Source organism: Chaetodon trifascialis, chromosome 20 (assembly GCF_039877785.1).
Source record: "Chaetodon trifascialis isolate fChaTrf1 chromosome 20, fChaTrf1.hap1, whole genome shotgun sequence".
Taxonomy (NCBI): domain Eukaryota; kingdom Metazoa; phylum Chordata; class Actinopteri; order Chaetodontiformes; family Chaetodontidae; genus Chaetodon; species Chaetodon trifascialis.
This window is the reverse complement of record NC_092075.1, coordinates 18869121-18883274: the sequence shown is the minus strand read 5'-3', so window position 1 is coordinate 18883274 and position 14154 is coordinate 18869121. Positions and strand designations below refer to the sequence as shown.

The window sequence follows — 14154 nt, the reverse complement described above, 5'->3', positions numbered from 1 at the left end:
TCACGATACGATATCGTGAAGAAGGTTAGAAGGTGAACGCTAGAAGGTGACTGAGTGTAAATCATTTATTTAAATACACACACATATATGAAGAATGCACTAACATGAGCACATGGAGACAAAAAGGCACAAAAAAGAGAAAACACACACTGAGATAAACCCACAAATGAACACATGCATGTAACACACTGAGACAGTCATACTTGACATACGCGCACACACACACACGCATGCACGCACACACACACACACACACACACACACACACACACACACACACACACACACACACAGAGGATGAGACGTGGGTTAAAAAAAACCTCCTCAGCATAAATATTAGTCCACTCAATCTGTTTTTAGTTCTTTGGTTCTTTTTTGGGGACAATTTTATTGAACTATGAAACGACACTTTTGTGTTTTTCCAAATAAACGGTTTCACACCACTCACATTTGTTTTTGTTCCTGACGTTGGAAACTGTGGGAGGCCTTACAGGAGACTCAGTGTTCCAGACCAGTCCGTCCTCCAGTGATCACCTTTGATGTTTTTACTGCTTTTTTTCTTACATTGTCGCTGCAGCGGTTTGTCTTAGTTGACACTTTCTTCTTCCTCGGGCCATTTGGTGTCACTGGTTTGTTCTTTATGATTTCTTCAGTAGTTCACATCACAGTTCACTATTCTCACCTATTCAGCTGTCCACACACGACCTAACCTGAGCCACACCTGGCAACAGAAATCATATACAAATAAAGAATGCTGCCAAGAGTCTGGGACATTTCATTTTGTCCCATCATTGGGACAGTTTGGCTGAATTCTGATGATTTATGACCCCAACACACAAGCACATCCACACAAAAAGACGCACATCCTAATTCTGTATTGTTAGCATGTGGAACATTCACACTGGAAGGATGAAGCAGTTTGGCCTGACTAGCTTGCAGACCAAAATTATTTGATTTTAAAATTAAATGAAACAAACAAACAGAAAAAAATACTATAAATAGATTTATAATAGATTTACTATAAATCAGTGCTGACAGTATACAACTGCCAGAACCAATTGCCAACAATGTGGAATTCAGCCCACAGCACATTGGTTTCTTTAAAAATATTGCTCAAAAATATAAAATTTCTTCTTTTAAAAATGTTCAGTAGTTTCTGAAAACAGCTGGGCACAGTTTTTCCACAAATGTTACTCAAACAATCGTGCATTTGTTATTTCCAGCGGCGGATTAATAAAGAATAAATTAAAATTAAATAAGTTCTCTAGTGAGTATTTATGGCAGCAGGATAATGTGTGTGTGGGATAATTGAGTCAAAATACACTGCAGTGTGTGTGTGTGTGTGTGTGTGTGTGTGTGTGTGTGTGTGTGTGTGTGTGTGTGTGTGTGTGTGTGTGTGTTCATAGTCACCCAATGCAGCAGTGTGGCTCACTGATGTTTTTGTTTTTGGACATCAATGCAGGTCTCTGGCGGAGACTAATCAGAGCTATCAGACTTTGACTACACAGGCAATGTGTTATTTTGGTGTACTGATATACTTAATTGTTTTAAAATATTAACACACTTTGTGCTTCATCACTTGATTTGGTGCACAACTGGTATCATTTCAATTGATGACAATTTGAATGAATAAATACTGTATACATGATGCTATGTGGTGTATCAACTATTTTAGTACACAGTGCATACTTTGTAGTATTAGTATGCTATATAGACAATGCATTTTAAATAATCCCATCTGTAACAAGGGACATAAAACATTAGGAGTCAGAAACATAAGCACAAGACGAGAAACGATCTCAGACACCAGATAAACAGAAGATTCTGTCACTGGATGAAAATAGAGAGAGAAAACTATCCAGCATGTCCTGACACATTCATCCCAGACATGTCTCATGCTGCTTTATTCGTCCTTTAATCCACAAAACACCAAATCACTCAGGGTCACACACACATGCACACGCATGCACACACACACATACAGTACACTCATTCATGTACACATGCGCACACACCAACCACCCAGTGTCCTGAGTAAATCAACACCACATCTTTGGCTAATGCAGCTGTCTTCTTCATCTACAGTAGAAACCATAGAGTATATCAACAATAACATGAATGAGCTAAATGTGGAAGAACAGCATTTATGATATGGAAAAAAAGACAGAAGGAGTCAGTCAGTTACCTTAAGACAAGGTCACAAGGTACTGTAGTTTAATGGGGAGGGAGGACAAATAGACACCAACTCTTCAGCAGAGACATCTTTAAACCAAAAACATTTAAGATCTATAATCTTCAATTAGCAAACAGCAACAGGTTCCTCAGGGTCGTTCAAGATTGAGCATGATGCTGCTGCTGCTGCTGCTGCTGCGTTTCATGTGCGACATACCTCAGTGAGTCGGCAGAAGAGGAAAGCTTTGATTTGAGTGGCTGCATAATTGTACGTTTGTGACTCTGAGGCCCCAAAACTCATCAAGCTGTCAGAGTTCAACATGTCTGTACGATCAGAGCGATGACACACTGTGTTACTGTAATCAGACGGCGAGTGTGCGTGTTCACCCAGTGACTAACGGTGTCGACAGATAAACGGAGTATGTCTTCTTTGTGTTTGTGTGTGTTCAAAACTCTCTGTATCAGATGCATTAAATGACTATTTATGTATGACTTAAATTTCTGTATCTATTTACGTGTTCACGTGTTTATCTGTGTGTATACTCCTCGCCTTGCTCGTATGCTATAATTTATCTTCATTTGTGTCTATTCCAAATTACAGAGTTTCGTTAATCGAAAATGTTATTTCTCAGCAAAGAGGAAGCACTTCAAAGAGTGTGCTATATAATATTTCCTAATCTTAAACACAAAGTGAAAGGTGGAGATTTAAATGGTCTTTTGGTTTTGGGGACAAATGGAGACAGCACAACAATCATAAAGATAACAATGACATATTATCACTTTATATAGCTGATATGGTCGGCGGGTTAGCGAACAATTTATTTGCAGCCAGCTGTTACGGACATCATCACTTATTTGGAGTCATTTTTGAGTACACCTGGTCAGTGGAGCCCCAATATTCACTCTCTTTTAGCTCTGTTTTTGGTCTCCACCAACTCCTGACTATGTTTACCAGCTAGATTGCCAACTTTGTCAGCCTGCTGTCTGCCTGAGTGGGCAGTGCACAGTGGATTTGCCTGAGAAAACAGCAGCGTGCCTCCTATAGCAAAATCAACACTGTGGCAGCAGTGAGAGTGGACCAAAACAAGTTGTGGGCTGGACAGCTAAGTAAGCTGAAAACTGGTCGTGATTTTAAGCACAACTGATTCATAAGTCCACCATCAGCTGGCTAATTGTCTGAATTTGTCAGTATAACGGTGATACAACCTGTTTAGCTAGGTCAAGACAACTTTGAGAAGTGTACAGAATGCTTTGTGAACTGATCAGAACTGAAACTGTTCACTTGTGTTTATTGATATCCCCTTTACACCATTAAGACATTTCATGTTCACATTGTGTCAAGATATGATTTAACGTGATTATATATACCCGTGATATTACTATGTGTCTCCAGTGTCCACATCGAGATCCTATGGTTCTGTCTAGCTTCTTGTTCTTGTTCTTCTTCCATGTTACACCCTCCTCTTGTTTGCACTGGTCCAAAACAGCAATCAAAAAACAAAAACAAGAAAAAAAAGATGGTAGCCATCCATAAATGTTCACTATTGCAGGGACATTTGATTGCTTTTTGAAATGGAGAAGAAACTGTTTTGGACAACTGGAATGCTGAACATCAAAGGAGAATGCTGTTTTATGCAGCTGCATTCATTTCAGCTGTGGTCAGTGCAGCCACTGTCCAGAGGACCATCTGGATGTGGGAACGTAGTCCAGACTGGTGGGAGAGGATCGTGATGGGGACCTTCATGGATAAAGACTGGGTGTCAAACCTACGTATGTGACGCCAAACTATAGATTTCATTTGCGGACAACCGTGCTCTACATTATCCAGAAGAGACAAGCACTTGTGCTCGCACATACAACTGGCGGTGACCATTTGGTGCCCAGTAACAGGTTTTATTTCCACCCACGAAGTTGTGATATGTGGATGAATAATGCAACTGCATTAACACTTATGTTCAGTGCGGTCACAATGCATCCCTGCCCACCTCTGGAGGAGGTTTGGCTGATTGGATCACAGTTCCCAGTGTGCCTTAGGTGCATTTACAGTAGTACTTTTATGTGGTCAAGCACATCTGATTGCAATCTGATCACCCAAAGCACTTTTTAATGCAAGGTGTAAAAGGGGTCTGTTTGCTGCAGTATTATCAATGAAAGCAAAAAATTAGCATTAGATCAACCATGCAATGTAATGCTTTTCCCTTATTAATTTTGAAAAATGTGAGACGCAAAGGTGTAACACATACCTGGTTAAAGAGGGAGTTCTAGGTCATAGTAAAGTTCTCTTTAGCAGCTCTATTTGTCAGTGTTTGGACTCAGAAATGGAGAATCCCTTTGGCGGAAAACTTGCCCAAACTTCAGTTACGTGTGAATATTAAGAAACCTTGGATATCCTAAAGAATAAAGAAACAGATGTTATGTTTCTGAGAATGTGTTGTTCATCTATTTGTCTGTTTCTAGATCATAAATCTCAAAATGTGTAGTTATGTGTGTGCAGGTGTCTACTCTTGTGTGTTAGCGCACTTAGATGTAAACAACTGTGGGTGTGTATGTACAGTGTATATGTACCCAGCCAGTATGTCAGTGTGTCAGACATCAACACACACAGTCAGACTCAGACACTTTATGACCCAATCAAGTTTAATGATTGTGTAGTCTAAGTATGCCGCAAGTGTAAAATCTGAATTACACGAGAATTTAGAGAATGTGTGTCTGTCTGGTTTGGACCCACCTAACCCCCTTCTCATTTTTCATAGAAAATCCACCATCCCAGTCTTATTTTCAAACTAAAGAATACTAGAAGAACTAAGAATCCAAAGCAAAGTATTTTTGAATGAACAAAACTAGGTTAGGTTGATAAACTGTGCGAATGCATTGCAAAAATAAAGATCTAGCTGAGGGGAAATGTTGAAATAAGACTTCCAGATTATGCATCTGACACTGAAAATAAAAACAGGGGAATAATTATAATTCTTTAATAAAACACAACAGATTGTATTTTATGTAATGCAATGTTTAATTAAAGCTAATTAATATGAACTGATACCTTAATAAACTGAAAACATAAAACATACAGCATGTTAGTCCAGTTTTATTTCAGAATGCCTCAAATAATCTCAACCAACCTCAAATAGGATTTGTGCTGTGGCTGATCGATGCACTGCTCTGTCACATTGTCACTGTGTTATGTGAGACAAGAGAGGACATGTGTTGCAGTTTTGTACTACTTGGTTAGGTTTATGCAACAAAACTACTTGGAAAAGATCATGGTTTGGGACAAGACAAGTCCGTTGGTTACGTACATTAAGTTATGTAACTTCAGTTACTTACATTACATAACTCTGGGGACGCACAGCATCATATTTGGAAGCATGGGGCTTTCCAGATCTGGTGTGGGTCAAGTCTTTGGCAACACCTGAAAGTTGCTTGACGTCCTCCAGAATCTATATTATTAATATTTTCAATATATAAATTGGTCTGTTCTGCACACACGCGGCATCTAAATAACTATTGAACAATGATAGTTAAAGAGTGATGCTACAGTTTGTAGCCTGGTAGTGTAATGTCAAACACAATGTGTCATGCTTGAATCTGTCCATCATTTGGTCTGCAGTACAAATGAATGGGATTCATTAACAGATGTGTAATGTGTCTGTCCCTTCATCATTTCCATGTGCACAACTTGACTGAGCTTCCCCAAATAAATACATATATATATATATATATATACACACAGGCAACAATTTACCAAAGTAAGTCACTTATTTGGGAACCTAAGATAGACTGTTAAAGAAAAAAACAGAAAAAACATGCCCCTGCCCTTGTTGGACAGTTTAAGACAAGTCAGTCTGGTCTTGCAGACAAATTCTCAATTATCCACGGAGACCTCAGTCAGATGAGTTTCTTCTGTCTGTGAGGAAGTTGAATCACAGTCATCCCACCCTCCACTATATGCTGCTGTTTTTTCCCAGAGCCTGTCACTACATGTCCTTAAATTAACTTCATACACAACGTGTGTGTGTGTGTGTGTGTGTGTGTGTGTGTGTGTGTGTGTGTGTGTGTGTGTGTGTGTGTGTGTGTGTTTGTGTGTGTGTGTCAGAGAGAGAGAGAGAGATGGAGAGGCAAAAAAGTACATTCATATGTTTCTGTCTGGGCTGTAAATGTCTGCATGGGTTTATCCATGTATGTGTGTGTGTGTGTGTGTGTGTGTGTGTGTGTGTGTGTGTGTGTGTGTGTGTGTGTGTGTGTGTGTGAGTGTGAGTATGCGTTTGCCCCCACACCACCACAGCATCAACCACAGGAAGAGTGGGAGAGAGAGAGGAGAGGTGGACCACGGAGCGGTTAACCTCATGACATCACGAGCTCCGAACGGATTGGCTGCTGCCGGAGGCTGGAGGGTTTATAAACCAACTGGGAGCCTCAGTTTCAGCAGCAGCATCACTGAGCAGTGAACAACATCCAGGGAAACCCAGGAGATAAACTAAAGACAAACCACGTCTGACTGACTGTTTCTGCTCCACAACCCGCAGCCGCTGAACTCCTGAAGCTTCCTTCAACTGCTAACAAGGTCAGAATGAACATATGAGAAACCTAACTTTATGTTTTCTGTGTGTAGAGTTCAGTTGAGAGGTTTTTTCTGCAGGTGGTGGTGTGATGAGTGGTGGGAGGGCAGGTTAATATTTGTATAAGCTGCTGGAAATGTGTTTTATTTGCCTTAAAGAATACAAATCAGCATTTAGAAACTTGCAGTGTGAAAAGGTCTTTAAAAGGTGCATTTAATATGCACAACATGGCCAAAAGTATGTGGACACACCTGTCCACATACTTTTGTTTACTATTGGTCTGGGCCTGAACAGATCCCTGACCTCAACCCCATCTGACAACTTTGGGATGAACTGGAACACTGGCTGTGAGTCAGACCTATCACCCAACATCAGTGTTAGACCTCACTGCTCTTGTGGCTGAATGGAAGCAAATGCTTGCAGCCAGGTTCCATCATTTTGAGGCAATCAAAAAGCAGATTTTAGAAGTGTGGTCCACAGCTACACTGCAAAACTTTTTGCAAATCTTCAAAAATACTTTAGTGTGTAGTTGAATCCAATCAGGCTTTCTTAAAAAGAAGGGAAAACTCCAGTCAGTTTGGAGTAATGTTCTCAACTGAAATTCAGCACAAATGGACTTGTTTTAAAGAAAAAATGTCATTTGTATTGATTTTAGCAAGCCGATCTCAATTTGGTTGAAAGTAACAGCAACAACAATTTAGAACTCAATAATATGCAGCAATGGATAAAGATTGTTTTTCACTCTGTCTGAAAAGGGTCATTTCTGCAACCCGAAGCATTTTCTAATAAACTCCAGCTGCAGTTTGACGGCTTTTCAAACACAGTCATCATTATCAGAAATTAAAAGTCAGTGTTCAGCAACCTCGCATTAAACCCACCGGAGGGTTTGGTTATCCACCATAAAGGCTCTGCAGTTTATTGCAGTTAATTATGAGTTCTTTTTTAAGACTTTATGGTGGTGGAAGTTGGCCTGTGATTGGTCAGAATTGAAGCTGGGGCGGCTGCGTTTGATTGGCTAATTAGTGTCACAGTGACACCAGGGCAGGGAAGGGGAAGCTGTGGGAAGCAGGAAACTAACCTCTAGACTACGTGTCACATGATCAGGACCAGCCCCGACTAACCACACTGAGTAAACACACACACACACACACACACACACACACACACACACACACACACACACACACACACACACACACACACACACACGCTAATTAACTATCAGCTCAGCCAACAATACTTTTTAAAAGAACAGCTGAAGAGAGTTTTGAAGAGGTTCAGGTTCGTTTTTCGTTTTTCTAAAGAGAGACCAAAGTCCAGCAGTTTCACTCAACACTGAACTCAAACTGAGAACTGAGACGAAAGTGTTTGTTTTGACCTGAAGGTATCGTCCTGCTTTACCCCACAATCCACTTTCAAAATGCTGAAAAGAGTGACCATCCTTTCTCAAGTTTCTCAACGGATGAGAGAAGAGTCCCCATTGGTTGCATAGCAGCCTAACAGTCTGGCCCTTCAGCCCTTGTAATATCTCAACTTCCCATTTTTACACACCGTTTAAAGATACGATGTGTTAATTAGTGAGCTTTGGAGTTGCTGGTTGACGGATTCTGTTACTTTTGGACAGAGCCAGGCTGACAGTTTCCTCTGGCTTCTGGTCTTTATGCTAAGCTAAGCTAAGCTAATTCCCTTCTAGCTTTAGTTCCATATTTTGCACACAGATACAAGACTGGCATCATTTTAACCAGCACAGTTCGTTAACCTAACAAACACACAGACACCTGAGTTGCAAACATTAAACATTCCCTAGATTCTAATCCTACAATTACCCTGAATCTAATTCTGACCTTACAGCCTGTAAAAGCCTTCAGGACTGGACAACAAGTCCCATTTTCACATATGTGTCCATTCTCGAGGTTTAAAAATCATAGTAGTGCTCACAAAGATAGATGTACAGAAATACACACAGGCTTACAGTCATATGGGCGTCTGTCATGAATATGCTGCACTGTGGCTTTCCACTTATAACCTGGTGAATTACACAGTATAGAAGAGTCCATCATTAAAGACAGAAGCAGACTCACACTGCTCCTCCCAGTTTACATGTTAAGGTCTTGTTACAGTTAGAGAGGGGACAAGAGAAAAAAAGATAGCATACATTAGAGACATTTTGCTGAAACAGCATCAGCAAAACAGTTCATTTCGTATTTCAAGAAGGTCAAAGTAAAAAGCAGTCTAAACATCTACTCCACTAAAAAATACTGCTCCCCATGAAAAGACCAAAGCCAGCAATGAATGGATCCCACTAGCAGTTATAGTCTACGTATCACACAATCCTGCGTTTGAAAGAAGGCTTTGAGTTCATGTGGATTTCAGGCTCATTTCAAGCTCTGTTTCTAAATCATACCTGTTATTTTCTCACACCTCTTGCACCAGAATCAGCCAGAGGCATCCCGTCTCATAGTTTAAGAAACCACAAACCAAAACAATTGGATTTTCTAGCTCGGATGACAAAGTCAATGTTTTACTGTATTGAAACAGAGTTGTCAGGGACACATAACCTCGCGTTTTGGTCTGTAATTAAGGACTTAATGACTTCCTGTGACACACCAAGGCCTCAGGAAGTGCCTCTGCTGTGTCATGTGACCATGCAGCCTCCATTTTTAGGAAGGAATCTGGGCCATGGGATTTACTGACAAGACTTGCAGCTCATTCTCAGCTTGACATGCCATTGTGTTTCCTGTGAAGTTATGACCTCCAGACAAGTTTTGGTGTCGTACGAACTTGTTTTATTGTTTTATTGTGTTATGCGATAATATTTTATTGTATGACTTCAACCTGCATGTTTCTGGTTTTCTCCCCCATCCAGAAACCAAACTGTGACACAATGAAAGTGGCCGTTGTTTTCGTTCTGCTCTTCGCCACAGTTCTCTGTCGGCCGGTAAGTCATTTCTCTGTCAAGTCAAATCTTCAAAATAACTTTTGCTGAACTGAGGAGACTCAGCTTTGTCTTTAGATCACATTCCATTTTTGACATCAGTTCCTGTCAAGTTCAACATTAGTTTTGGTGTATTTACTTACTTACTTTTGATTCCACTCCATATGTTTGCTTTTTAGGCAAGAAAAGCTGCAGACAGCAGTTCAGAGAGCTCTGAGGAAGTGGTGAGTATCTGGAGAGAGACAGAGACAGAAAAAGACAGAGAGAGAGACAGAGAGAGAGACAGAGAGACTGACTGATGTCTTGTCCATACTGTAGGTGAAAGAACCAGCAGCGGCTCCAGCCCTCACGAAACAGGCAGCAGTGGCAGCACCTGTACAGGTAAAACATTCCTTCATTTCATCCCCTCATCTATCGCACTTGGTTCAGTCTGTTCTTCTCCTTCTTATTCAGTTAGCCACTTTCTTTTACAAAAGACTCACTTGACTACCAACCAAGCAGAGTAGGCAATCACCCTAAGACCACCAGGGGTCCCCAAAAGTACTTTGAATTTATGGACAAGTAAACACTGAAGTGAAAACAGTCTGAAATGGGTGTGCCACCTATGAGACATATATGATATGGCTCTAGAGGTGAGATCACGGTCATGCTCTCCCTGTCAGTCTAGCATTCCCTCATCACATTAACTGGTTTGAGGTTTGTGGAGTTTAACATCTCAGAGACCAAAGAGCTGTCTTTGGCGAGGAGCTAATATGTGGTGATGCTACCAAGGCAAATAGCTTCCACTAACTTGTTTTCTTTGACTGGCCTTTGCCTGAAATATGAATGAGGATGCAAGAAAGAACAAGAAAAGCTGAAAAGAGGATTAATCATATTCATTGTATCTGATGTTGCAGAACATTATCGCCGCAGCTGCTGCCGGCTCAGACGAGAGCACTGAGAATTCAGATGAAGACCAGGTGAGAGATCAGTAAAATCAGTCATCTAAATCAAATCCATCATAATTTATCAGGACACATCTTGCTCACCGGTCAGACTCTTCTTCGCTCTGTGGTCTGCAGACGACAGTCCTGGTAGGGTTTGTGACTTTGTGTTTGAATGATTTTTTGCAGCAGGCGGCAGCACCTGCTCCAGTAGAAGTCAAATTTGAAATCACAGACGCAGCTTCATCTTCAGATACAGCCTCTGTCAACAGCAAAGACAGTGAGGACAGCGATGACGATGACGATGAAGCCGAGGAGAATGTGAGTAAAAACACACCAGTAACATCTGGTTAAACATACACCGTGGAGGTGATGGATGTTAGTGGCTAACTGTGGAGGTTAAATTAAAATCAAGTCCACACACCAAATCACGTGTTCACTCGCCAACTCTGACAGCTCATGTCCCACCTGTGTCTCCAGGAAAGCGAGGACGAGGATGAAAGCGACAGCTCGGAGTCCGGCGAGTCCTCCACTCCCGCTCCCGCTCCCGCCACCGCCACCCCTGTGAGTGTCACAGAGGAACCCGTGGCTGAAACCACTCCTGACTCCATCGTGCCAACCATCGTCACCGACACAGACGCAGGCCGTGGCGACAGCTTGGGAGGCTACCCTAGTGACTACAAGTCCATTGTCTATGTGGAGGACAAATCCTACCACAAGATTCCTTCTCCCTACAAGTCCTACGAGTTTGTCGGCACAGCAAAGAAGATGGCCTACGACATGACTGATGGCAATGAGGTGGAGAAGTCACTGCAGGTGTACAAGGTCAGTTTAAGCTTCCTCACAATGTTAGTCCATCGGTGCAATCCAAATGAGATCCAGTTTGGTATTAGGTTGCTGTAGAAGCAAGCAAGTACCACCGACATGTTGCTAACCTGACAACATGAGTACTTCATTTTAAACTCCTTTTAGCACTTGCACTTTATGTGACTCTTCAACTGTATTTGGTGCTTGTGCTGTCACTTCAGCTCGTTTTAGTTTCCAGTTGACTCCAAATCAAGCCATTTCAGCACTTTGGGGGCAACTTAATTTCATGTCAGTTTCCACTTCAGCTGACACTACCATACACATAAAAAAGAGTCAAGATGTTAAGACATTCTTCTAATGTTTCAACTACAATTTTTCTGTTTTTCTCCTCCTCTGACCTTTACTCTCACTACATTTTCCCAAAACCAAGGTATAAAATTACTATAGACAAACAGATTTTTATTTTCATGCACTGTGAACTTACAGACAAACCAAGCAGACTAACCCTCCCATCAATCCCCTTCCTTACATCCAGGCTCTTCAGGTCCACTCTGATCTCCTGGAGGAGGACACCAGCACCCCTGATGTTGAGAGCCAGGGCCTGGACGCCTCCTCTGGCACCTCACAGGACCAAGACCCCAGCCTCCGGCAGGCCGCCCTCCCAGAGGAGGAGGAGAGCACCAGCGCCAGCGACGCCACCACCAGCGAAAGCGAGAGCTCCAGCACCCCAGAGGAAGAGGAAGAGGAGGAGGAGAGCGCCAGCACCGCCAGCGAAAGTGACAGCAACAGCACCAGCCAGGAGTCCGAGAATGAGGAGAGCCAGAGCAGCGAGGAGGCCACAGCTACACCAGGAGCCGCTGACAGCGACTCAGATGAGAGTGACAGCGCTGAGAGTGACTCAGATGAGAAGGCAGCACCTGACACCACCACTGACATGCCAGCGGTCATCACTGCCAAATAAGCCCTGACCATCCAGGAAATGGAGACGGTGGTGTCAGTTAGATTCATCTAAAGAGTGCATGTTGCATCCAGGTGCAAAAAGCCCCGTCCAGAGCCACTTTCCACTGCAGGACCAAATGGGGACAGCCAAGGCTTAATCATTATTGATTTCAATGTCTAATATTTCATATGAGGAGTTATATTTAAATAAATCAAAAAGTTCTGCATCCTGTGGTCTAGTTGCCCTTATAAATCCCATGTTTGATCACACAGTGGAAAAGTGGCCCATGTAACTGACAACTGCTACCTGCAACAGGAGGTTGACTGACCTCATGATCTTTGGCCCTTCCCTCTCCACCTTGTCACTGCAGGGTCAAAGGTCAAAACTGGAAAAGAACAAAGACACATACACAGTTGAGTCCAAAAATCTACACTAGCACAACACTGCATTTAATCATTAACTGCAATATGCAAACATACATTGTTTTTGTGCTTAGAAAATAAGACAGACGTGCACAGTTTATTTAATTACTTGTAATCATTTCAAGCATGACAAAATTTAAACTTGACTTAAGCCATACATGTGCTGCCTTTGTGGCTTAGCTTTGTTGCTCGCTAGTATCAAATCTGCTGGTGTAGATTAAAGGATGAAAACAAACTTTACCATCCAGCACAGGGTTCAATCAGGTATCGATGCAGCGCACACACACACACACACACACACACACACACACACACACACACACACACACTCAACACAATACTATTCATTTGCACAGTTCCTACCTACACTACATGTTGTCTGTTCCATGTTGTTTACTGTAATGTATCATATTGTACCATTTCTAAAATATTAATAAAGTTCTTTTTCATAAAAAGAAAATTTGTTTTTTTTTACATTATTTGAGAATTGAAGACAGGAAGGGTCGTGAGATGACAGGCTGAAAAGACACATGTAGCAATAGCTGAATAAGCAGCGTATAAGGTAGAAATGCTCAAAAAGAATTAGACACTACATGTGACTGAACTTTGTTCTAGAACATGATCCAGGCCTTATTCTGAAAGAATAGTTTGATATTTTAGGAAATATAGCTGTTTGATTGAGCTGAGGAAATGGGTTCCACTCTCACTGTGTTATGCATGGAGCTGAAGCCAGGAGGTGCTAAGCATTGCATAGAGACTGGAATCAGCGCCTGGCTCTGCCCAGAGCCTACCAGCGCATGTACAGATCACCAACACAAACAGACATGTTGTAAAAATTAGTTTATGCAGACATGACAAGATTCCCAGCTGTTATACAGCAGGATATAGTGATAGCACAGGACTCCTATACTAAGCCAGGCTAATCGCCTCCTAACTCCTAACGCCCTGTTCTTAACACACAGTCATGAAATCTTTTCATTTCACACTCACCAGTAAAGCAAATAAGCTTATTTGCCAAAATGTTGAACTATTTCTGCATACACGCACACACAGCATTTGGGGGAAACGTTAGGTAGATGCTATGACCATCCAGGTGACCACCTCGTAGCCGACACCTGAGGACTGAGGCCAGTTCTAAATAGCTGAAAAGCATGCTCTGCTCATCTGGCTGCAACCAACCAACCAATTTGGTGCATATTCCAAATTAGTAATAGAAAATACTCTGTATCTTACATGCTGTCCAATGGAACTAGACCACCAATTGCTGTCGACCTCACACAGCTGCAAATTTTGGCCTCCCTATTTTCTTTTTTGAGCTGGACACATTTATGAGAGTACACACACACACACACACACACACACACACACACACACACACACACACACACACACACAC

At 41.9% G+C, this 14154-nt stretch overlaps 1 protein-coding gene across 2 annotated transcripts; it reads left to right on the top strand.

Moving 5' to 3' along the window:
- The first annotated feature begins 6625 nt into the window (after positions 1-6625).
- On the top strand, positions 6626-13159 carry spp1 (secreted phosphoprotein 1). 2 transcript variants are annotated; one of them, XM_070989196.1, is made up of 8 exons: positions 6626-6736; positions 9598-9669; positions 9846-9894; positions 9992-10047; positions 10563-10625; positions 10782-10910; positions 11070-11414; positions 11932-13159. In XM_070989196.1, exons 2-8 carry the CDS (start codon positions 9616-9618, stop codon positions 12355-12357), a joined length of 1122 nt encoding a protein of 373 aa, XP_070845297.1. In that variant the 5' UTR covers positions 6626-6736; positions 9598-9615; the 3' UTR covers positions 12358-13159. The 2 variants fall into 2 exon arrangements, with proteins under 2 accessions (XP_070845297.1, XP_070845296.1); XM_070989195.1 differs by having other exon boundaries at positions 10779-10910.
- Positions 13160-14154: the final 995 nt, after the last annotated feature.